General features: G+C 50.0%; 1 protein-coding gene and 1 long non-coding RNA gene across 3 annotated transcripts in view; one reads left to right on the forward strand and one right to left on the reverse strand.

The window, feature by feature from the left end:
- LOC107402181 (uncharacterized) overlaps nt 1–25077 on the reverse strand; it is a 51612-nt gene that overhangs the window by 20375 nt on the left and 6160 nt on the right. The gene's annotated exons all lie outside the window — the stretch shown is intronic.
- The window catches only part of Srl (sarcalumenin), a 43724-nt gene that overhangs the window by 4217 nt on the left and 14430 nt on the right, over nt 1–25077 (forward strand). The window contains exon 2 of one of the 2 annotated variants that reach the window (XM_076577953.1): nt 20815–22248. The exons of the other annotated variant lie outside the window; for it this stretch is intronic. Coding sequence (XP_076434068.1) covers nt 20815–22248 — 1434 coding nt within the window. The remainder of the gene's footprint in view (nt 1–20814; nt 22249–25077) is intronic. 2 annotated transcript variants of the gene reach the window in all.

Raw genomic sequence — 25077 nt, forward strand, 5'->3', positions numbered from 1 at the left:
TTCTAAATGTTCAGTTTGGACTAATTCTAGCACTGGAGAGGCAGTGGCAGGTGGGTCTCTGTGAGTTCAAGACCAGCTTGGTCTCCTAGTGAGTTCCAGGCCAGTCAGTAGTGAGACCCTGTTATATACACACAAAGTTCAATTTGGGTCATTTTGAGTGCCACAGTCCATGGGACATCTGGATGGGGATTAAGAGTGCTTAGAAAGATGAGATTAGACTGGGTATATTGACACAGCTTGGGAGACAGAGGTAGGAGGATCACGAGTTCAAGGTCATCCTGGGCTGGTAGAGGGCCTCTGTATTAAACAAACAAAAACAGAGGAAAGATGGATTGGAGCTAGGACTAGATTAAAACTAGGCCTAGAAATGTAGAGATACAACTCATTTATACGAAGACCTTCAAGGCTGGGAAGGGGGAGCCATTACAGAGGGAGGAAATAAGACCAAGGACTCATCTTGGAAGGACACTGGAATTGAAGATTAGGAAGAGGAAGAAGATAATAAATAAATAATTTTCAGAAAGATGGTAAGGAATATAAGGACAGAGAGTGGCCTGGTAGCCAAGGGAAAGGATGTCTCCTAGAGGAAGGGGCAGTCAAGGAGATTAAATGTCACAGAGACGTGGGGGACGATGAGGTGTTGATTTTGACAACCCAGAGGTCACCGGCAGATTATGAGGGATTTAAGGGTATTTAGTGGTCACACAGAGGCAACATATTTAGATGTGGGGACTGAAAGATTAAGTCGGGGGGTAAAAGCCAGGAACAGAATTCAGGGCCAGAAGGCATTGCAGACAGAGAGAAACTTTAACATGGAGCATGTTTCTGAGCCAATAGGGAAGGATCCTGTGGAGGCAAAGGTTGAAGAACATAGGGAAGGGCTAGGGTTACGGTTCAGTTAGGACTGCCTAGCGTGCATAAGGCCTGGGTTTAACCTCCCGCACCACACAATACTGGGATGGTGGCAAACGCTGGTAATGCCAGCACTTGGGAGCGAAGGTAAGAGAATCAGCAGTTCAGGGTCATTCTGGGCTACGGAGTGAGTCAGAGGCAGGCTGGACTACAGGAGACCCTGACTTAAAAAAAAAGGACAAGAAGGAGATGGCAAACGGGGTGTCTAAGATATCAGAATACTCAAGCAGGGCATAAAAGGCTTGAGGAAGCCTTGGATAGGTATTGTGAGTTAGAATCAGCCTCAGTGGCCCATGCTATCCAAGGAGCTGAACTAGGAAGTATGCCTGTGGGGTCCTGGCCCACACTGGGGATTTCTCTAGAACAGTGGTTCTCAACCTTCCTAATGCTGTGACCTTTTAATACATTTTGTGGTGACCCCCCAACCATAAAATTATTTTAATCCCCACTTCATAACTGTAATTTTGCTACTGTTATGAATCATAATGTAAATATTTTTGGAGATAGAGGTTTGCCAAAGGGGTTGTGACCCACAGATTGAGAACCACTGCTCCAGCGGGTGTGCAAGGCCATGGAATGGAGAGCCAGACAAATCTTCCCGGAGCTGTGTGTAGTTAGGAGACTTGCCACTCTGGGTTTGAGTTGAGCCAAGCTAGTCTCCACCGTTGAGGAAGGACTGTGAGATGCCTGGAGGAGGGGGCTGGAGCGGGAGCAAGAAGCCAGCATTTCATCAGAGTGAGCACTGGCGGGCCTGCTACCTCCAGTCACAGTGGCTTCGTCAAAACAAACTTGCCTCAGACTCCATCCTCCATTAACAAATGCCTGTTGAATCGACTGTGGGTAAAGCTCTGTGTTCTGGTCCCATCAGGATTCGTGGTGTGGTTTTTTTTTTTTTGTTGTTGTTGTTGTTGTTTGTAATTTTTTTTTTTTTTTTTAAAGTGGAAGCTGACAGGGGAGGCACATGGCCTGAGTTACCTGGAGGGTGATCTTGTTATTCTTCATTGTGGGGTGAAGACAGGCGCCTAGGCTCAGGTCTCCCCATTGGTTTCACCTTGGCTGTGAGGCCTACATCCTTCTCATGGACAAGGGGGGTGAACAAGAGGAGCACCTTAGATGGGTGAGGCTTGAGTCCTTCATTTCTGCGTTGAGAGCCTGGGCTCCTCAGAATCCTCAGCTCTTTCCTTACCCGCCTTCTGGCAAAGGCGTTGCAGCTGAAGCTGCCTGTCTGCAGGATGCATCCACCCTTCAGGGTCCCTGTCATTCTTTGATGTCTCACTTCTCGCCTCTCTGCCAGCACCTATTCTGTCCTTCACTTCCACTACCTAATGTAGTGCAGTCAGGGAAAGCTATAAGCACGTCCATGGAAGACCAGGGCTCAGCAGTTTGGATTGTCATTTTCTGTGATCACCCTTTGTTTTAGAGGGTTCACATTTTAGCTCAAGGAATGCATCTCTCAGGCGGAAGTTCCCATTGCTTTGGTGAGCAAGGCCTGTGGCACCCCTTAATCACAATGTAGTCAACAGATAGTCCCTGAGTTCTGAGCACACAGGGGATGTCCCCGAGTTCTGAGCACACAGGGGATGTCCATGAGTTCTGAGCGCACAGGGGATGTCCCTGAGTTCTGAGCACACAGGGGATGTCCCTGAGTCCTGAGCGCACAGGGGATGTCCTTGAGTTCTGAGCCCACAGGGGATGTCCCCGAGTTCTGAGCACACAGGGGATGTCCCCGAGTTCTGAGCACACAGGGGATGTCCCCGAGTTCTGAGCACACAGGGGATGTCCCTGAGTTCTGAGTGTACAGGGGATGTCCCCAAGTTCTGAGCGTACAGGGGATGTCCCTGAGTTCTGAGTGTACAGGGGATGTCCCTGAGTTCTGAGCACACAGGGGATGTCCCTGAGTTCTGAGCACACAGGGGATGTCCCTGAGTTCTGAGCACACATGGGATGTCGCTGAGTTCTGAGCACACAGGGGATGTCCCTGAGTTCTGAGCACACAGGGGATGTTCCTGAGTTCTGAGCACACAGGGGATGCCCCTGAGTTCTGAGCGCACAGGGGATGTCCATGAGTTCTGAGCACACAGGGGATGTCCCTGAGTTCTGAGTGCACAGGGGATGTCCCTGAGTTCTGAGCCCACAGGGGATGTCCCTGAGTTCTGAGCGCACAGAGGATGTCCCTGAGTTCTGAGCGCACAGGGGATGTCCCTGAGTTCTGAGCGCACAGGGGATGTCCCTGAGTTCTGAGCGCACAGGGGATGTCCCTGAGTTCTGAGCACACATGGGATGTCCCTGAGTTCTGAGCACACAGGGGATGTCCCTGAGTTCTGAGCACACAGGGGATGTCCATGAGTTCTGAGCCCACAGGGGATGTCCCTGAGTTCTGAGCACACAGGGGATGTCCATGAGTTCTGAGCACACAGGGGATGTCCCTGAGTTCTGAGTGCACAGAGGATGTCCCTGAGTTCTGAGCCCACAGGGGATGTCCCTGAGTTCTGAGAGCACAGAGGATGTCCCTGAGTTCTGAGCGCACAGGGGATGTCCCTGAGTTCTGAGCGCACAGGGGATGTCCCTGAGTTCTGAGCGCACAGGGGATGTCCCTGAGTTCTGAGCGCACATGGGATGTCCCTGAGTTCTGAGCGCACAGGGGATGTCCCTGAGTTCTGAGCGCACAGGGGATGTCCCTGAGTTCTGAGCACACAGGGGATGTCCCTGAGTTCTGAGCACACAGGGGATGTCCCTGAGTTCTGAGCACACAGGGGATGTCCCTGAGTTCTGAGCCCACAGAGGATGTCCATGAGTTCTGAGCACACAGGGGATGTCCCTGAGTTCTGAGCCCACAGGGGATGTCCATGAGTTCTGATCCCACAGAGGATGTCCCTGAGTTCTGAGCACACAGGGGATGTCCCTGAGTTCTGAGCACACAGGGGATGTCCCTGAGTTCTGAGCACACAGGGGATGTCCCTGAGTTCTGAGCACACAGGGGATGTCCCTGAGTTCTGAGCACACAGGGGATGTCCCTGAGTTCTGAGTGTACAGGGGATGTCCCTGAGTTCTGAGCACATGGGATGTCCCTGAGTTCTGAGCACACAGGGGATGTCCCTGAGTTCTGAGCACACAGGGGATGTCCCTGAGTTCTGAGCACACAGGGGATGTCCCTGAGTTCTGAGCGCACAGGGGATGTCCCTGAGTTCTGATTCCACAGGGGATGTCCCTGGGTTCTGAGCACACAGGGGATGTCCATGAGTTCTGAGTGTACAGGGGATGTCCCTGAGTTCTGAGTGTACAGGGGATGTCCCTGAGTTCTGAGCACACAGGGGATGTCCATGAGTTCTGATCACACAGGGGATGTCCCTGAGTTCTGAGTGTACAGGGGATGTCCCTGAGTTCTGAGCACATGGGATGTCCCTGAGTTCTGAGCACACAGGGGATGTCCCTGAGTTCTGAGCACACAGGGGATGTCCCTGAGTTCTGAGCACACGGGCTGCTCTGTAGAGTGGCCTTTTTCTGCCTGGAGCTGAGGAAGAACTGGAGCCACGGGAACTCAGCCTTAACTGGGCTTTGGATTTGCTCAGTGTTCCAGAGGTCTCAGTCCCCTAGGTCCACCCCAGCCTGGTGTGCTCAGCAGGGAAGGTGACAAGCACACTTTAGGGAACAAATAGGACTGTCAGATTCTCTGAGCTTTTGGAAACTTGTTGTGTTTCTGTGGGACTGAGGAGTCTTCCTCTCCCTCACCCCTCAGTCAGGGTTTCTCTGTGTAGCGCTGGCCATCCTGGAACTCAATCTGTAGACCAGGCTGGCCTCGAACTCAGATATCTGCCTGCCTTTGTCTTCTGAGTTCTGGGGTTAAAGGCATGCGCCACCATGCCCGGCAATGAGTCTTAATCCATCTGGTTTCTGCCTCTTTCTTTTCCACTCCTGAAGGTGGTTTTTACTTACAATCAAGGTTCCAGGTCCCTTCCACCTCAGGGGACATGCCTGTCACTTGTCAACCTATGTATTCACCCTCCTTCCCAGAGCAGCCATTCCTGAGCTGCTCAGTTGCAAGATAGAAAACTTTCATGGAGAATCAGAATTCAAGTGTCAGAATTAAACCAGAAGTACTAGTAACATTGTATTAGTTTTATTCATAACCTGATTATAAACAGTTAATAAGTAGAATTTGGTCAGAATTTAATCAGAATTAAAGGGCTGAGAGCTCAACCCTTCATGCCTCCAAGGCCAGTGCCTTATAGCGGGTTCCTCTAGCTTACTAGTCCTTCCTCAGCTAGTATGGAGGGAGGGATGCTTTCATTTGCCCTGGGGTGAGTATGCCCACAGCCAGATTCTGAGGACAAGAAGACATTGATGCTGGTGAGAGCCATTCTGGAAGTCTGTCTTTCCTGAGATGGTGCTGTGTGGGGTTCAGGACAGCAGGGTGGCCATCAATGAGGCCAGAAGTATTCTATGGGACTGTCTTAGCAAGGATGGGATTCCTGGCCCTCTCTAAGGGGCTTTCCCCTCCTTTCCCAGGGTCTTCTTTGCACAGCCTCCTTGAGAGTTCTTCCTTCTTCCCCCAGTTTGGAGTATGCTAGCTACTGTGTGAGTGTGGGCTATGTGCTGATCTTTGGCTGTAGAAGGTCCATTGCAGAATGTGAGTGTAGTCTTCCTTTGAGAACACCCTTTAGTTAAGAAGACTGAGGTGGATTCTGGTCAGGATGTAATCACAAGTCTGAGGAACCAACGAAAATGACCAAACTCTCTGGGAATTTGAGTGATTACAAGGAGTGGGGGTATTTTACCCCTGAGGAGGGAGAGCTGAGGCAGATGTGGGGTCTCTAGCCCTCCCAGACCCTTTCCAGGACCTTCAAGGTCCTGGCTGAGCCACACGGTACAGGCAGGAATGGACTGTGTCTCTACCCTGAAGAGATGACCTTCTATTTGGAGAGATGACTTGCACTGTAAAAAATGTAACTAACACCCCTGCAGCCTACACTCTGGTTGGAGTGCAGAGGAGAGTTAGGAAGGTCGGCTCTGAGGAGGGAGTCAGCTTGTAGGAAGGGACGATTATCAGACCATCAGCTTCCAGAGGGCAAGAGACTGGACTTTTATTATTTCTCTTACATAGTAAATAAGTAGTGTTTGTTGTTGTCGTCTGTTTGTTTGTTGAGACAGGGTTTCTCTGTGTATCTCAGGCCACCCTGGAAATTGCTCTATAAACCAGGCTGGCCTCAAATTTAGAGAGCCGCCTGCCTCTGCCTCCCGAGTGCTGGGATTAAAGGCGTGCACCACCACACCACTGCTTGTCTTTGTTGTAGTTTTTTAAAATCTATTGCTTTGTTTTCAGTCATTATGACCAATCATGCTAATCATGCTTCAAAAAGATTCTAGGAAAATCCTAGAAATATACAATTTATAATTTTTAAATAACGTTTTTTAACAGAGTCTCACTATATAGTTTTGGCCTGGCTGCTCTGGAACTCACAGAGATCCACCTGCTTCTGTCTCGCCCTGCTCTACTGACCACTGTATATTCCATTTCCATGTAGTATATTGTCATATTGTTAGGATTGTTCTGGTTGACTATTCCTTTGTTACTCTTTTACTGGGACCCCACTGTCTCACATACAGATTGAACCTGGGGTCTCATGCGTGCTGGGACACACTCTGGCACTGAGCTAGAGCCTCAGCTCACTGTGCCTAATTTAAAAGTTTATTACACTTATTTATTTCTCTCTGTGTTTGCACGTATGTACATATATGCCTTGGTGCATGCGTAGAGTCAGAAGACAACTTGAGGGACTAAGTCCTTCTGGGGCTCAAACGTGGGTTATCCAGGCTTGGCAGCAAACATCCTTTCCTGCTGAGCCACCTGGCTGCCATCCCGTCTTCCCCTTCTTGAGGCAGGGTCTCGGGTAGTTCAGCCAGGCATCAAATTCGCTATGTAGCCTAGGATGGCCTTGACTGCCTGATAGTCCTGCGCCCCCTTCCCAAGTGCTGGGATCACATGTGTGCATGAACACACCGAGGATGGAACTCAGGGCTTTTGTTCATGCCAGGCAAGCACTCTATCAAGTGACCTACATCTCCAAGCCATCACTGTACTTAATTTGTAAATTAAAACTGTACGGGGCCAGTGAGATGGTTCAGCAAGCAAAATCATTTGCTGCCAGGCTTGACAACCCGAGTTCCATCCCCAGAACTCACATGGTAGAAGGAGAAAACTAACCCCTGAAAATTGCCTTCTGACCTCCACACATGTGCCATGGCATGTGTGCACCCTCCTCACCAACAAATAAATAAATAGATAAACTTTAACACTCATTATAGATATGCATGTACAGGAAAAAAAAATAGAATTCAGTACTATGTGGTTTCAGGCCTCTGCCGGGGCCCTGGGAACTACTCCCTGCAAGCCCAGAGGGACTGTTGTACTGCATTACCAATCCTTAGCAAGGAGCTTGGATCACTGACGGCATTTAATAAAGTCTAATGAAGGAGCAGATGATTCGTGTAAGCAGAGCTATCTGCAGGCATGGGGAAGCTCCGAGTTTTGCATCGGCAAGAACAGGATGAGAGCCACACTGGCTAGAATGGGAAGCTCATGTTCAGGGGAGACAAGGCCACACGGATGGGTGCAGCCAGTTGGGAAGGGCCTTGAATGCTAAGCTAAGTAGCTGTCTCTCTAGCCTGCTCTTCCTCTGACTAGACCCACCCCTTCTCCTCCCTCTCAGATATTTTTGGATCCTTCTAGAGCAGGGATAGCACTCTGAGTTCAAACAGGTGCAGGCAAAGCCTGGCCTGGAGTTCAGTGCTTACAGGAAGTGGGTTGTGTTGGGAGCTCAGCCCAGAACTGAGCAGGGGAGAGCCCTGGAGCTCGCTTGGGAGTCCCCTCCTTCCTTCCCTCCTCCAGCAGGCCACTGCCAAATTGCAGCCCCTGGTCCTCTTCCAAGTGGCCATTGGTTAGGAGCTGGTTGCCCAGTTGTCTCCAGCAGAATTTTCCCTAGATGGCAATAGGTAAAAGCTTGACTGACAAAGCCAAACCCTTGGCTCCTCCTCTTCCTCTGCCATCCTGCTTTCTGTTAACAGTGTCTCTTGAGTCTCTCTATGTAGCTGGCCTTGAACTCATAGTCCTCCTTCCTTGACCTCCTAGATGCTGGGATTATAGACATGTGCCACCATACTCATCTTGTACCCATTTCTTTACCCACTAACTGGGGATAATAATACTTGAACTATTGACAACATGGGGACCATGTGACTATCTAAGGGCAAGGGAGCTGGGGGGAAACAGGTCAGTGGGTGAAGAGCTTGTCTGACATGTACAAAGCCCTGGGCTTCATCTCTAGCGCTGCAAAAACCGGTCATGGTGTGTGTGCCTGTAATCCTAGCACCTGGGAGGTAGATACAGGGGGACCAGGAGTTCAAGGTCATCTCACTATACTGGGATATATAGTGAATTCGAGGCCAGGCTGGGCTACACAGACCCTGTCTCAAAAAAAAGTCTATCAGATGCTAAAAATATTCTTTGAGCCAGGCATGGTGGTGCACGCCTTTAATCCCATCCCTCAGAGGCAGAGGCAGGTGGATCTCTGTGAGTTTGAGGCCAGCCTGGGTTATACAGAGTGAGTTCCAGGACAGCCAGAGCTGTATAGTGAGTCACTATCTCAAAAAAAAATGTTCTTTGATATTAGATGCTTTTTAATGTTAACGTTAACAGGGCTGTGACAGTATCGGATCATCCTCACTGCTGAGTGACATGTGCTGCCAGTTTCCTCAAATATCATGGGACAAGAACAAGCAAGGGATCTATCAGCATTTCACTCCTGCTAGGGCTGTTAATATCTTTGGGATTCTCTGTCCTCAAAGAGCTTACAGACCAAGGGAGGGGGAGTCTATACTCATGAGACGAACAGAGAACCATATAAGGTAGATGGAATCAGGGGCTAAAAATAAGTAGCCAGAGAGCAGGGAAGGGGAACACTTGTCAGGCAGGCTTTGTGGCTGGGAGGGGCGCTCAAACCGGCTTTCTAAGCACGCCGATGCCAGGACTGTAGGGCAGGGACTAGGGCCTGGGACTAGTGAAGTCACATCTGGCTTAGTGTGGGGGGATGTTTGGCAGATTTCAGAGGGCCAGGCTTAGGTGCTGATCATTTTTCTGTGGTTGTCATAACAAATCACCCCAAACTTGATGGCTTAAAACATTAGAAATGGCTGGGTGTGGTGGTGCATATCTTTAATCCCAGCATTTAGGAGACTGAAGCAGGTGGATGTCTGTGAGTTCAAGGCCAGCCTGGTCTACAGTGAGATCCTGTCTCAAACCAAACCCACAAATGTATTCTTGTTCAGTCCTAGAGGCTAGAAATCCAAATCAAGGCATTGGTAGGGCTATACTTCCGAAGGCCCTTGTGGAGGAAGCTTTTGTGCCTTTTCTAGCTTCTTGTAACTACTAGTAACCCTTGGTGTTCCTGGCTTCTAGCTTTACCTTTCCAATCTCACTTATGCCTTTCTATGGCCTCCTCCCCTGTCTGGGCTTTTATGTTTTAACCCCATTGTATAAAGCTATTAAAGACATTGGGTTTAGGGCTCATCCTAACTAACATGACCTCATCTTAACTCATTACATCTACAAAAATCCTATTTCTAAATAGGGTCACATTCTCAGGTCATGGTGGACACACGTGTTGAGAGCACACCATTCAACCCACTATAGTGTCTTAGCTGTGAACCTCAGGATCCTGGCAGCTGCTACCTCCAAATGTCTAGTTCTTATGTCCCTTGGGCAATATTCTCCTGCTGGGCAGAGCTGCACCTGCTGTCTTGGCCTTACTGCTCCTGTGGCCCCCACAATGACCTGATGGCTAATTTGGAGCTCTGATGACACACCCAAGGGAAACGTGAAATGAATGTATGGACAGCTGCTGGAGCGGAGAATTCCAGGAGCAGCTGCCCAGCTTGTAAGGGTGCTGGCGGGGAGCGTGACTTTCTGAGTATGCCTCAGCTCTGGAACAAGTTAGAGGTGGAGGATCCCAAGGGAGGGAGAACTGCTTTCTGGATGGCTAGTGATAGAAAGAGCAAGGACCCAGAAGTTGGAAATCTATGCACAGCATGCTCTCTTTGTGAGACCCTGTATCCATCCGCCTTCTTGATCTCAGCCCCCGGTGTTGTGGGAGCCAAGGGAGGGATATGTGGGATGTAGAAGCCTCTCCCTATCTTTCACAGAAGCTGCTCAAAATTAACTTCTGAAGGACCAGCCCGTGAGGCACCCATTCTCACAGACCCGCCAGCAGCAGAGGTTCCCTGCTGGACAGCAGGGTAGCTGGGGCTCCTCATGTGGGTGGCAGGAGTGCCCAAGCTTGAGTCTGGGCATCTAGCAGTTCTAGAAGCTGGGCACTGTGGCGCACCCTGGTTCTGGAGGAAGCAGTGTCGGGAGGTTACTTCCAACCTTTGCTCAGGGTAGGTCTCCAGACCTTTTGGGAAATGAGCATCAGTGGGCACTGGAGAAATGGCTCAGTGGTTGTCAGGACTTGCTGCTCTGTTAGAGGATCTGAATTTGGGTCCCAGCACCCACATCAGGTGCCTTACAACTGCCTGTAATTCCAGCTTCAGGGTGTCTGATGCCATTTTCTGGCCTATTCAGCTTCCCACATACTCATCGCACAATCACAAACACATACAAATAAATCTTTTTTTAAAAAAGAGCAACAACAACAACAAAATGTTTATCAGTGACCACCAAGACCTAGTTCAAGGAACCCCCTGGTCCCCCGTTAGCCTGGCCTTGTGTGCTCTCTCTGTCCAGCTCTCTCCTGTCCTCTTAACCATAACTCCTGCCCCCCCCCCCACACTTGGCTTGTCTCCCGCAGTGTCTGACCCCAAATAACCTCAGCTCTCATGAGCAACCACTCAGCAGCTACCTGTGTTGTTCACAGTCCTTTCCCAGGCCTGGAGACTGATGCTGCATGGTCAGCTCTGGCTTCTTGCCTACTCATCTCTCCCTCTAATCAGATCCTAACGTCTTTAAGGGGAGGAGATTTTGTTCAGCAATTCTCTTCACTTGGTTATTACATGGTAAGGTAGGAAAGCAACTCTTCTAGGACCCTTTAATCACTTGAGAACTAGGCCTGTGGAGGTTAAGTATTGGCATCAGGACACAGCTCAATGGCACTTCTCTTGTCTTATGGAACTATTTTGCTACCAAGTTGAAAAAAGATCTTTCATTTTGCCACCATTTATCCCATTTTCCATCCGACTATCTGTTTTCCATCCACTCATTTTGTATCCATCCACACAAATAGCCATTCTAGGTGCTAAGGAAACAAGTTCCAACCACGGAGAAACTATGTAAGTTATGCAGTGTATTAGAAAACAGTAGTTGCAGTGAAGAAAAATAAAACTAGGGAGAGAAAAGCAGCAAGGCTAAGTGGGAGACCATCGCCAGTGGGCTAGCTGGAATAAGCCTTAGAGAGTTGGCAACATCAGAACAGAATTGTCTGGGAAGAGCATACTCAGAAGGGGACAGGAGGCACAATGAGCCAGGAGGGACACTGGGGTGGTCCAAGAAGAGCAAGAGTTCTCAAGTTTGGCCAGAGTGGTCAAGGTGGTACAGGAGAAGAGATGAGGTCACCGGGGAAGCAGGGCAGAGGGGATGGGCCTCTAGGTCACTGTGGAGCTTTGGCTCTTCCTTTGCATAATACAAGAACAACTGGAGGGTGCACTGAGGAGGGACATCACTCATTCCTCTGGCGTGGGGAACACACAGGGCCGTGGGAAGGGGTGCTATGTGGTCTTTTTTAGATAGCCCTGAGAAACACTGACTGGGAAAGGAGGCTTATTGTCACGTGTTCTCAGTGCATTCGTCTGGTGCTCAGAGTGCAGGGACAGCCGTTATGTCTCAGCCAAACACCTGTCATCTCCCTGGGGAAAAGGTGACAGGTACTTCAGGAACACAGAACAGACACACCTAACTAAGTTTGAGGGTTGATGGGGAGGGGGGGGAATTCCTAGGGGATGAGCCTCAAAGCCGAACTCAGAAGGATGAGCAGGAATTGGACCTGGGACAGGGGTTGACAGTGAGACAGGCATTTTGGAGACTGGTTAGAAAGTCATACTGAGTGAAGGTGATTCGAATAACAGCTCTTCAGGCATGGATGGCATAAATCTAAAGAGGTACTGGGCATGGCCCTTTTCCTGGAGATGGCAACCTGGAAGATAGGTCACTAGCAGAGGGACCAGGGTCTGTCTGTGTCTTGTCATGTTACTCAGTGTAGATCAGTCTGGACACTGAGTGAACTGAGGCCAGAGTCAGAGAGCTATGTGGCCTTAAGCGATACGAACCAGAAGGGGTGTGGTACCAGCGTGGCTCGCAAAGGGAACAGGCATAAAGGCCATCACGACGCCAGTTATGAGCTGGACCATAACCCCTAAAGACACGTTTAAGCCTTAAGCCAGATACCTGTGATTTGCAAGTGGGGCCCCTGTGGCGGTGGTAGTTGAGCTCCGAGGAGAAGGGTGGGCTCCCTGTCCAACACAGTGGCGTCCCTCTGCGAAGAGGAGGAGGAGGAGGAGGAGGTCACATGACAGTGGAGACAGAGACGGAAAGAGGCAGCTGTAAGCCAGGGATTGCCAGAGCAGCAAGACAGGCAGGCCCTCCCCTACAGGGCTCAGAGGAAGTGGGGCCCAGCCAACGCCTGATTCACACTCTGACTCTGGAACTGTGAGAGAATGGATTTTTATTCCTTTTCTTTCTTTCTTCTTCTTTTTTTTTTAAGATTTATTTTTATTTTTATTTTTTATTTTTTTTGAGACAGGGTTTCTCTGTGTAGCCTTGGCTGTCCTGGAACTCACTCTGTAGACCAGGCTGGCCTGGAACTCACAGAGATCCATCTGCCTCTGCTTCCTGAGTGCTGGGATAAAATGTGTGCACCACCATCACCCAGCTTACTTTTATTTTCACTCATGTCTATGTGTGTGTGTGTGTGTGTGTGTGTGTGTGTGTGTGTGTGTGTGTACTTAGCCCTGGCTTGTACTTGCTCTCTGAGGGACTTCTAGCATCCCCATTTTTTTCCTTCCCTGGACTTGTTTTTTTTCCATTTGTGAAATAAGAGTTAAACTAATTAATTTATAATTTTTCTTCAGTTCTGGAAGTCTCTATAGCAAAAATAACTATAAGGTTAAAAATCAAGATGTGGGGGTATGGATGTAAGAGCCCAGAAGTGGAACTCTTCTGTCATGGATTTGGGGATATTCTCAGGGGAGAAAGTGGGAAGCAGTTTTTCCATAAGGGTCTATAGACTAGGGTATACTACCTGTCCACTGCTGACCCCAACCTCTGTCTTTGGCTTGACCTTCCTCCTTCATTCACTATGAACAGACGTCGGATGGGCAGCTCCGTGGCGACTGTGGGTGAGAGCTGCGGAGGCTATCCTGCTGGCAGAGTGGGCAGCAGTGTTGGTACTGCTGGGTGCTGCTTGCCTGGTATTCTGGGGATGGTCCTTCCTCTCACCTGAATTGTTGGAGCACAGCTCAGGAGGTGAGGAAGGATGGCTGTGGTCGGTTCTACAGGCTGGTGTATAAGGTCCTTCAAAACCCTGCAAGCATTAGCTCTGATTTCACTTGAACAGCCCACGCAGTTCCTACTAAGCAAGAGCTACCACTGTGCTGGCCCAGTCTCTGAGGCAAAGGCCTCACTCACCGTGGTCTATAGGACTGCAGCATTCTTGGTTTATCATTGTGAAGGGCCCTTACATTTTTTGTTTGTTTGTTTTGTTTTGCTTTTGGAAGGGCCTTCCATCCATTCTCAGACAGATATAGCTCTTATGATGGATCTGTGTGTTTGTGTGATTTGCACTTGGGGTAAAGTGCAGGCATGGTTACCTCCCATCAGTGACTTCAAGATCTGAAATGTATGGGAGGACTCTTGTTAGCCTCAGATGTTTCTAGGTGAGTCAAGGCTGATGGAAGAGTGATCATAGGAATTACCATTAGGCTCATCAGAATGAACTCTTGGCCTCTGGAGAGCTGGTACCTCTAGTTCCTCATGTCCCTGGACCAGCTGGAGCCTCAAAAGACTATCACCACCCCCAACAACTCCTATAGATCCCACCTCAGCTCTTGAGCTGGAGAGAAGCTCTGAGTAAAGACCTTCTCTGGCCTCTTGGGTGAGCTCCCAGACCCAGAAGGTCCAAAGGAGTAGAGTGAGGGGCAATCCTGTGCCCCTCTTGCCCAGAGCTGGCTCTGTTGCAGCCACTTGGAGTGTTTGGGACTTGATCTTTGCTCTTCTAGGAAATAGTAAGTGTCATACCTACCATTTGTTGGATGCTTTTTAAAAATATTTTTCTTTTATTTATTCTTTGTGTCTTTCACATCATACATTCTGATCCCACCCATCTCCCATCCCCTAGAATCTGCCCTATGACCCTGAAACCTCCCTCCCAAAATAAAACAAAATAAAATTTAAGATAAAAAAGGAAGAAAAAGGGATAAAGGGAATATCTCATCATGGAAGCTGCAGTGTACACAGTGAGTCTTGAAGTAAATCCCTTTATCCATGCAGGTGTTCACTGCAAAGAACCCCTGGTCTGGTTCGAGGGCCCTGGTCTCTGCTGCACTATCAACAGTGGGCCCTCACTGGGACTCTTCCTGGACATCCCGTTGCTGCCCTGTGTCTGGGGATCCTGTAGCCCTGGGTCTGCAGGACCTCCCCCGCCACCTGTGCTCCAGCAGATTGTCGAATGCTTTAGACATCATTTGATGTTTAAAGTGCTCCCAGGGGCTGGTCAAAGCACGGCAAGATGCTCTGCATTTTTTTTTTTTTTTTGAGACAGGGTTTCTCTGTGTGGTTTTGGTGCCTGTCCTGGAACTCACTCTGTAGACCAGGCTGGCCTCCAACTCACAGAGATCTGACTGCCTCTGCCTCCTGAGTGCTGGGATTAAAGGCATGTGCCTCCACCACATGGCGATGCACTGCATTTCGTGAGTGTGTCAAGGCTGCTACAGGAGGATTAGGGATAGTCCAAGGTCATACAGATGGTGCAACAGCAAAGACCAGAGCCTGGCTCTCTGGATTTCCAAGTACACCCAGAGAGACTGCTTTTTTGGCTTAAGGGTCAGGAGCCTTCTTAGCCTGTGAGGTGTGGCCAGGGAAAGATTTGGTTCAGGTCCAGACTAGGAAGATCCAGTTCCCAAGTGCAGAATCAGGCAGACTTCTCCAGCCTCCTTGGATGGGAAAGAGGTGGCTCTGGTCTCACTGCTCCCTTAGCTGCTGGGCCCCAGTGACTAACACAAGGCATATAGAGGGAGTGGCACTCCTTCGGCTCCCACTGGGTATCTCCTTGCTGGTACCCAGAAGTTAAACTATCAGTTCTCCCAGCATCCTTCCCTATAGATTCCAGGGAGATTCAGTTTTTTTCAGGCTGGGAGGTGGGGAGACAGGGGAGCCAGACACGTGCCTCGGTCTCTCTCAGACTCCACCCTGCGTTCATTCTTTGCCCTGGCCTTAGTCCTTCCAGAGTGAGGACATCACTCCACGATGACTCTTGTGAGGATTTCTGTGCTGATCTCCATAAAAACAGTTTCAACAGAGCATTCCTTCTATCAGTTCACTTGGAGGCAGCATGACTTATTTTTTTCTTTTCTTTTTTTCATTTTTATTTTGAGAGACAGTCTCATGTAGCACAGGCTGGCTTTAAACTCAATGACCTTGAACTTTTGATTCTTGTTTCCTCTTCCCAAGTGCTGGGATTATAGGCATGTGGCATCACATTCAGTTTATGCAGTACTGGAGATTGGACAGGGCTTTGTGTGCTGGGCCAGCACTCTGCCACCTGAGCTACATTCTTTGGAAAGGGTGAGAACAGCAGCAGCAGCGTCATGGGTTCTGATGTGTCTCCAGTCACTTTGGAGACACGGCCCATGAGAAGCTGACGAGTGGGCCAAGGGCCACTAACAGTGGGACTTGGAACTCCTGTGTGCCTCAAGGCCAGTGCACTCCTCCTAAGGTGTACAACCAGGAAAGACTTTTCCACTGGCATCTTTATTACTATTGATGACTCATTTGCATAAATGTGTATGAGTGACTCTGACCGTCACAGTTTCAGATCAAATGGATGAGAAAGCATGTGGGAGAGTAACTTCAGCCTATCCTTACTAAAGATTGCCAAGGAGCCAGCACCCGCCTTTAATCCCAACACTTGGAGGCAGAGGCAGGTGAATCTCTGATTTACAAAGTAAGTTCAGGTTGACTAGGGATACACAGTGAGACCCTGTCCCCACCTCCACCTCCAAAGTCCTAAAGAGACAACCTGCAATAGAATTTGCATTGAGGTGAGCTCAAAACAGATAAATAAACAAAAAAATCTCTTGGGTTTTGAGATCTGTTCTTTCAACCTCCACTTTCAACTTTGGGACAGAACTCCTTGTTATTTTGTACTGAGGAAGACTTACCGCTGAGGGTCTTAGGCCTTGGTATTATCTAGAATTATCTTATAAGACACAGCTACATACTGGCCCAACCCCAGAGCGGGATCCAGTGCTTGAAAAGCTTTGTAGGTGTGATGACACCATTCCCAGGCAGAATCCGCAGGAATGGCTTGTGGGACAAACGCCTATGTTTCCGGTGTCTGTTTCCTCATTTCAAGAGAGACTGATAGCCGTTGCCTTTGCTGCCTGAGAGGGCTGTGAGGAGGATCAAAGAACAAGAACTCCAAAGTGTCTGAGAACCCTGAGGGCAAGACGGGATCTACTGCGGAGCTTTGCCCCGTAGATCAGCAAAGTGGGGGAAAAAAGCCACACAGGACCGGAAAGGCAGGGAGTCCCCTCTAGACAGTGGGCAGGTAGATTCAGGGAGCTGAGGAATATGGAGGAAGCCCTGCCTCTAGCCTACTTCATCTTCCCTCTCCCTTAGGAACTTCCTGGAAGACAAGCAGGTAAGCCACTGAGGTAGAGTGAGAACACTAGGCCACAGACAGGCCCTGTCCCAGCCTGACCTTGTCCTCTGGCCAGCCTTTAAGCCCCTCCCTGGCCAAAGCTTCCTCCTCTCCAGTTGGACTCATAGGCCCTTGGAAACTCATCAGTCTCCGAGTCACAGAGAGTGCTGTGGGACAAGGCAGGAGTAGAGGAACAAAGCCAGGGTGCTTGTCTGTGGGGAGAAAAGAGAAGAACCAAGCAGCATGTGGAACCACTGTTGGGGGGTGGGGCTGGGAGAGCAAAAAGCCTAGGTTCCCCAAGAGGGCTGATGGTAGAGGGGGTCCCCGGGGAGGCAGTGCTAGCTTGTGCCGGGCTGTGCCTGAGTGTGAGTGAGGCTGGGACTCGGCCTGTCAGGGGCCTCTGAGGATGAGCTGGGGACCTGCTATTCATGTGCCCTGACGTCAGTGCCCAGCCTGGCAGCGCTGAGGTGGCTGTGTTGGCAGCAGTTCATACAGTAGGACACTTCATGTCCTGATATGGAACCATACTCATCTCACCAGGACTCAGCCCACCGGGATCCTCTGTGTCCTCTCTCCCCCTCCTGCTCTGGGCACCAACAAGGGCTCTGGCCAGAAGTCAAGGGAGGGGGAAGGAGGGACACTGGCCTTAGATCTCAGGGAACTGAGCATCAGATGTGCCTCCCACAACAGATTTGGGTCCAATGCTTCCTGAGGTTGAGCTCTGGGAGTCCCAGCGGGACAGGTGGTTTCACGGAAAGATTTTCTGCCAGAGCAGTCCGTTTTAGCCCGAGAAGGAGGGCCATGGGGCATCAGTCTTTTTCCTGCCAAACTGCTTAGTAGACAATGAGGGGCACTTTGGCTTTGAGATCTAAACACCAAAGATGGGAGATGCTAATGTACACACACACGGTCTAGTAACTGCAGGTGGAAACAGAGCTGTGTGGAGGTCAGGTGTCCCCTCAACATCTAGTTCTTCACGCTCTTTTGGATGATGCCAGCTTCTCACTCCCACTGGAGTCAGAGTTTTTTCTTTTTTCTTTTTTCAAGACAGGGTTTCTCTGTGTAGCCCTGGCTGTTCTAGAACTTGCTCTGTAGACCAGGCTGGCCTCAAACTCAAGGGATCCACCTGGCTCTGCCTCCTCAGTGCTGGGATTAAAGGCGTGTGCCACCACTGCCCGGCAGAGGTTCTTTTGAGAATATCAGAAATATAACAAGAAGCCAGACCTAGAATCTGTTTAGCTCAGTATCGTCACTACAGCCTTCATCACCACAGTCGTCATCACCACCACAGTCATCACGGCCTCCATCTTTGTCATCAGAGGGTAGCAGCAGCCTGTGGAAATGGTTGGCTGTATCAGAGGAAAAGCTGATAACTACTGCTGTTCTGAAGACAATGCCAGGTTTTGCAGGCCTAACCCAAATTGGAAGTTAAATGGGGGTCCTCCCAATGTGGAGGGGATAGGAGCAGAAGCCTGGGGTCAAAACTGTTTGTCTTTGAGGCTGCAGTGGTTTGTAATTTTGTGTGCTGGGATTACTGGAGATAAGTTTTTGTTGTTGTTGCTAGGGCTGCATCTTGGATAATTTAAATCTGAACCACTAAGGAAAGGGAGGAAATAAAGAACCAAGAACAAGGTGATTCCATGTGTTAAAAGCCACAGGAAAGGACAGGAGAGGACGTGGTAGAGACCAGTGCCTCTCAAACCATAGGAATGTGTAAATTCGTCACCCGCGGCATCTTGTTAAGTATTCGGATCCATGTGTTCTGGCTGGCTCCTGAGACTGTCTCCAGAGAGCTCTGAGGTGACGCTGGGGAAGAAGCTGGTCCCTGGGCCACACTTTGAGTAGTAATAACCCCGCTCAGAAGTCAGGCAATGTCCTTCCCAGGTCCTCAGCCTGTTACTAGCCATGTGACACAGGTAGGTCCCGGAATGTCAGTCTTCTCACCTGCAAAAGAGATAAATAGCCGGGCTGCGGTTGAGCACACCTTTAATTCTAGCACTCAGGAAGGAGAAGCAGACAGATCTCTGAGTTTGAGGCCAGCCTAGTCTACAGAGAGTGTCCAGGACAGCCAAGGCTACTCAGAGAAGCCCTGTCTTGAAAAACAAAACAAAACAGAAAGAGACAGAGACACACACAGAGAGACAGAGAGATAAGTAATACTTGTTTTCCAGAAGCAAGTAAGTCTAAATAAACTGAGTGAGACTGAGATATTTTCTGTTGCCTGGCATAGTAAGTAATTATATGAATGTATCTCATGTATTTATACATTTTACTGCTCAGGGGACTGTCAGTCTCCGTAGGTTAAAACAAATTCCTGCCACGGATTCTTCTCAGGAACTAGAGACAGAAATGCAGGGGAAGGAATTGTGGCAAGTAATATTTGGCTTCCCATCCTGCTGAGACCAAAGAACCAGGAATTCTTACTGGTTCCCTCATGTGAGTGTTGACTTCTTCTAGAACTTTCTGCAGGGCAGGCAAGGGTCTTGAGTGCTGAGAACACACAATTAACACCCATCCTGCTACCCAGGAGGCAGGAACATGATCCTGGAAAGAGGGTGCATGTAGTCCGGGGCTGTGAGACCCATCAAAAGTTTCTGTGTCTCCCGACAACATCATGGACCAGGAGTTGGCAGTTCTGTATTCTATCACTTCTTAGTCACATGGTGGCCATGTGTCTGTGGCAAACCAAAGACCATCACTAATCTGGGTCTAAAATCTGCCAGGCGGGATGAGCAAGCTTACAAATAGCCATGTGTACTATTGTGCTTGGGGTGAAGTTTTATACATTTGTATATAGGGCTCCTCTATAATAAGTGCCCAGAGTTTCCCATCCTTCAGAAGCTGGCACAGTTGACTAACTGTGGGAGCGAATGAGAAAACACCCATTCCTAATGACCGAAGGCTGCCCCTGCCTTTTGAGAACTGGCAAGGGGTGGGATACCTGGAGACAGACAGGCCTTTTACTTCAGTGAAGGAGGAGAGGCAAGCACCAGGCTTCCCCTAAGAGGGGCTGTCTTCCACCCCTTCCTGCAGGCTTGCAGTTTTTCCTGCAGGCCTCCTCCTTAAACAGATCCCAGTTGGGAGGGAAGGTCAGAGGGATAGGTCTAAGCTTTGCGTCCACCCCATTTCCCAAAATACCCAACTTGACCCTTGGTGGCAGTCTCCGGCACAGACTGGGTCCATGTTTGTTCTCTTCTCCCCGTGCCCTCTGCTCTGTGGGTACAGACTGGGCCCATGTTTGTTCTCTTCTCCCTGTGCCCTCTGCTCTGTGGGTACAGCTGCAGGACCTTAGAAGGGGGATCCCCTCAGAAGGGGTTGGCTGAGGCCATTGGGAAGCCCAGCCCTGCCCATTTTGGATGTCTCCTCCTTAGGGCCCTGTTCCCTCTAATCTGAGGTAGGGAGGCCAGCGAATGCCTGCCCTTAAGGGGACAGGGTTAGATGTGTGACTTAATAAAGCCAAGAGCCACAAGTAATCCCCTAAGTACTTTGCCTTGTAACCTAAGATTATCTGGCCTGCGAACACCTGTTTTCACTCCTCTGCTGATAGCAGTATAAAAAGCATGCTGGTTAATGACTCTAGGAACTGACAAGGAGTGGAATGCTCTCGCATTTGTCCTATCTTGGAATATCTCCTCAGGAGCCAGGTGGCACGTGCCACGCCCGCTGCAAGGTTGAGGAAGGACTGGAAGGGCTCACCCAAGTTTCTCTCCATATATAGTCAGCAGGACCCAGGGGAGACTTGAAGGTCAGGGTCAGCCTTTGGGGGCTCTTGAGTTACTACAGCAGTAACTCCCTTAGTGGACAGAAGGTCAGTTCTTTAACTCCCTAGTCTGTAGACCCCCACAGGCTCGGAGGGAGGCAGGTGGTCCAGAGGACCCAAGTTGGGAGGCATAACGTTGGACGCCAGGCACATACAGTGCTCTCTGCTAGACTAAAATAGACTCTTGAGAAGCAGGGCAAGTGCCGACCCTGTGAACTGACCAATCATGTTCTAATCATTTAGAACTGCAAGTCTCTGCTTCGGGTGGCACAGAAGATGTTGGCAATTTGTTGGAGAATCATTTCTCTGCTGGAGATGCAAGTCTAGAGGAGAAAGAAAGGGCGCTTTATGCAGATGCGGCCCCTGGAGACAAGAACCTGCTCCTTCACTACCCAGACGGCAGGGAGGCTGAGAGCTTGGAGCAGACCCCAGCAGGGGTCCCTTCCACTGCCAACGGCCAGGGCTCCGAATCTGAAGCTAGCCTGTCCAATACCTCAGCTGCAGAGTCAGCTCCATCTGGGGATGCTGAAGGGCCTGGGGAGGAAGAGAAGGGCCCAGCAGCAGGCACCCCTTCTCCAGGAGGGGTCGAGGGGCCAGAAGAGGAGAGGCCAGAGTTCAGTTCTGGAGGGGAACCAGGACAGGAGGAGGTTGGGCTGGGGCTCCCCACTGAGGGGGCTGCCAGCATGGGGGCGGAAGTGCAAGAAGGAAGTAGTGATGTCCCTGAGGAATTCCAGGGGAGTGTAGCAGATAGCCCCATGACAGAAGCCGCAGCAGGGACAACAGAGTCTGCAGCCACCCAGGTCCCTCCTAGCACAGAGGGCGAAGAGGTCTATACAGTGGAGGCAGAAGGGGAGGGCGACACAGGGCCTGGCCGCCAATCCGCAGAGCTAGATGGAGTTCAGGATGCCACATCTGCTGGAGACGAATCAGAGGCTGACACAGCTGCAGAAGCCAAGGAGCGGGCAGAGGACCAGCCCCAGGGCCACGCCCTGCAGTCGGAAGACGAAGCCATCTCAGGGCCTGATCACCGGCCCCCTGACCTCGATGCAGACTCTGACAACACATCTCCTGGAGTAGAGGCAGACGCTGCAGAACGAGCAGCTGACCAGAGCCAAGTCCATTCCTCTCAAAAAGAAGTCGAGGCTAGCCCAGGGTCTGGTCATCAGTCTACAGAGCTAGTGACAGCCCCCGATGCCACATCTGCTGATGCCACATCTGCTGGAGAAGAACCAAAGGCTGAGGTGGATACAGAAACTGGGGAGAAGGCTGAGGACCAAGGGGAACCTAGACCTAGTCAGGAGGCCAATGAGAAGTCTGGGGACAGGGAGACAGAGAACGACCCTCCTGAGGGCCAGGTGTCGGGGATGCCTGAGGAGGGCCCGGCTGAGGCCTCCTCTGAGGAAGAGGGTGGTGAAGGAGGTGGAAGTGAAGAAGGTGGAGCTCCGTCTAGAGAGGAGTCTGAAGAAGGCAGTGGTGATGGCGCTAGCTCAGAAGAAGAGCGGGACGTCCCTGGGGAGGCTGGAGAGGCCCAGAGAGCAGCAGGAACCACGGAACACGAGGTGGAAGGCACCCAGCTTGATGTGGAAGATCTGGAGGGTGGCAAGACCCAGGATACAGAGGCGGAGGCATCCAAAGAGAGACAGCAGGGCAGAGGGAACCCTGTAATTGCTCATCAGGGTAGGACTTCATTCCTCAAGGCAATCCCAGAACATCCTCTATGGAAATCTTGTATATTGTGGGACAAATACGGGGGGTGGGATAATCCTAGGTTAGTTCTGGGTTTGTTAGGCAGGGCCCTGTCCCTGGTTAACCCAGAGAGTCCACTTAGGCAGTTCCTTAGCCACTTAACTTCAGTGTGGGTAGAGGCTTCAGAGGGACTTAACCTTTTCTGAGTTAGGACCAAGAAGGCTCCTTTTTAGGGCTGCCAGATGTGGATCATCAGCCTTAAGGACAAGGGGACTGATGGCAGGTTTGCGGTCCTGAGACTGGCCAGTGGAAGGAGATGCAGGGAGTTGGTGGGGTAGGTTAAGAACCACAGGGCACTCTTCTTCCAACTGAGTCTGCTCTTGAAGACTTCCCACATAAGGTGTGAACGTCAGGAATCGAGGGGTCAGGATCATGGTGTGAGAGCTGAGGCTGACGGCCCTTAAATGCCCCTCTAGAGCAGGATAGCCCTCAAGGGACAGGGAAGAAGGAGGAGAGGGGCTGAACTATTGGGCAGCATTAGGGACGACATGGTCAGACCTGAAGACCTCGTGTGATATGTGTGACTAGAACAGAAGGTGGCTTTCAGAGCAGAGGCTGGGTAGTGTTCTCACTGTCACTTTCCCAGATGGCTTCCTTGCAGATTTCCTTAAAGCTATTTTCCCACTTTGAGACAGGAGCTTATGTATTCCAGGCTAGGCATGAACTCATTATGTAATATGTCAAAGTGGCCTTGAGCTCCTAATCTTCCTGCCTCAGCCTCTAGAATGCGGTGAGATTATAGGCATGTGCTACATGCCTGGCTTCTTGCAGAACTTAATGTTCATACTCTTCTTTATGGACTTATGCTTTCTTTAGGGAAGTGGAACTGCAAGCAGTAAGCTCCTCCCCTTTCTCTATCTTTCCTAATTTGATTCTGGGAGCAGGGACTGCCTGAAATGCTGTATAAGACATGCAGATGCTGGCCTCCCTCTATCCCACAAGCCTAAGCTACATCCTCCTAATAATCTAAGATCCCTGAATAGGCATCTTCGCTAGAAATGAGTGACCTTAGAGGCCAGGGAACATGAAAAACATCCTTCCCAGGACTCGTCAGTTGTGGGCATCTCTTGTTTGCTTGGTCAGTGGGACAGCTGACCTGTCTGTGACTGCCAGCACATACAGGTACACTCACACACCCGCAGCACTTCCTTCCACTCATTTCCCACCAGTGTTAAGCTGACAAGAAGTTCATTCAGTTGAGGAGAGTAGAACTGAATGGAGGTAGTTCATTCAGTGTAAGTAGAGTCTCTCAATGGCTCTCTTTGCCCTGGGATAAAATGCAGCCCCCTGTGATGGTCTTTAAGGATGTCCAGTCAGCCCCTGGAGGACCTAGACCACTCCTTGCCAGGCTACCTATGTGACTCGTCACAGAAAACTACTTTCTTTTCTTTACTAACTCTGGCTCAACAGCAGATGTCAGGGAAGGGGTCTCTGCATCCCCTGCCACACACCCCCCAAAAAACCTGCAGGCATTCTTCTTAGGCCCTCAAGGCTACTATAGCCTCCTTGCTGCTCAAAATGATCACGTTTTAAAGACAATTCATCAGTTGGTTCCCATTACACTGCAGGATGACCTCCTAAGGTCGGGAGCCGCGTCACTGTGTAGGCGTCACTGTGTAGACGTCACTGTGTAGATGTCACTGTGTAGATGTCACTGTGGTGCCAGCATGACATCTGGCCCCTGGCACGTGATAGGTGTTCAGGACGTTTGTTTTATTTTTTGAAACAAGGCCTTGCTATACAGCCTGGGCTGGCCTGGAACTTGAGCGCCACTTGTCTTGGCCTCTGGACTGGTAGGGTTATAGGTGTGTGCCACCACATTCTATGCTCAGCACAGTTAGAAAAAGAAATAGAGTAAATGGGGTGGGGTGGCAGCTTCGTCAGCATCCTACTTGTTCTCTGTTGTGATAAAACACTGGCCAAAAACAACTTGGAGGAGAAAAGAATTTATTTTACTTACAGGTTAAAGTCCATCCACTTGAGGGAAACTGAGGCAGGAACTGAAGCAGAGACCATGGAGGAACACTGTTTACTGACTTGTTCCCTCTGGTTTGCTCAGCTAGCTTTCTTAAGTAACCCAGGCCCACCTGCTTAGGAATGACGCCACCTACAGTGGGTGGGCTCTGTTCCACCAATTAGGGCATCAGGACAGCTCTTCAAATGAAGCTTCCTACGAGGTGACACTAACGTGTGACCAGCTGACATTAAGACCAGCCATAGAGGGAAATGCTCACTGCACAACTGTGAGGGTCTGAGTTTGATCTCCAGGGCCCGTGTAAAAAGCCAAGTGTGGCGTTGTGCACTTGGAATTCCAGCACTGGTGACCAGAGACACACAGATCTTTAGGGCTCACTGGCCAGTCAAGCCTAGTTGGGGAGCCCTAGGTGCCAATGACAGACCTCAGGAAAAATAAGACAGATAAACAAATAAAAAAGGTGATAGATCTGGAAGAATGACATCAGGGATTGACCTCTGGCCTCCACACATTCCCACACACATGTGCTCATGCACACTCCTGTATACTTACACATACATGAATACACACACATAGATCATGGGTCTTGAAAGTTGTGGGTTTTTTTTTTTTTTTTTTTTGGTTTTTCGAGACAGGGTTTCTCTGTGTAGCTTTGTGCCTTTCCTGGAACTCACTTGGTAGCCCAGGCTGGGTGGGTTTTTTTTTTTTAAATATTTATTTATTATGTATACAGTGTTCAGCCTGCATGCCAAAAGAGGGTGTCAGATCTTATTACAGATGGTTGT

Source organism: Peromyscus maniculatus, chromosome 8 (assembly GCF_049852395.1).
Source record: "Peromyscus maniculatus bairdii isolate BWxNUB_F1_BW_parent chromosome 8, HU_Pman_BW_mat_3.1, whole genome shotgun sequence".
Taxonomy (NCBI): Eukaryota; Metazoa; Chordata; class Mammalia; order Rodentia; family Cricetidae; genus Peromyscus; species Peromyscus maniculatus.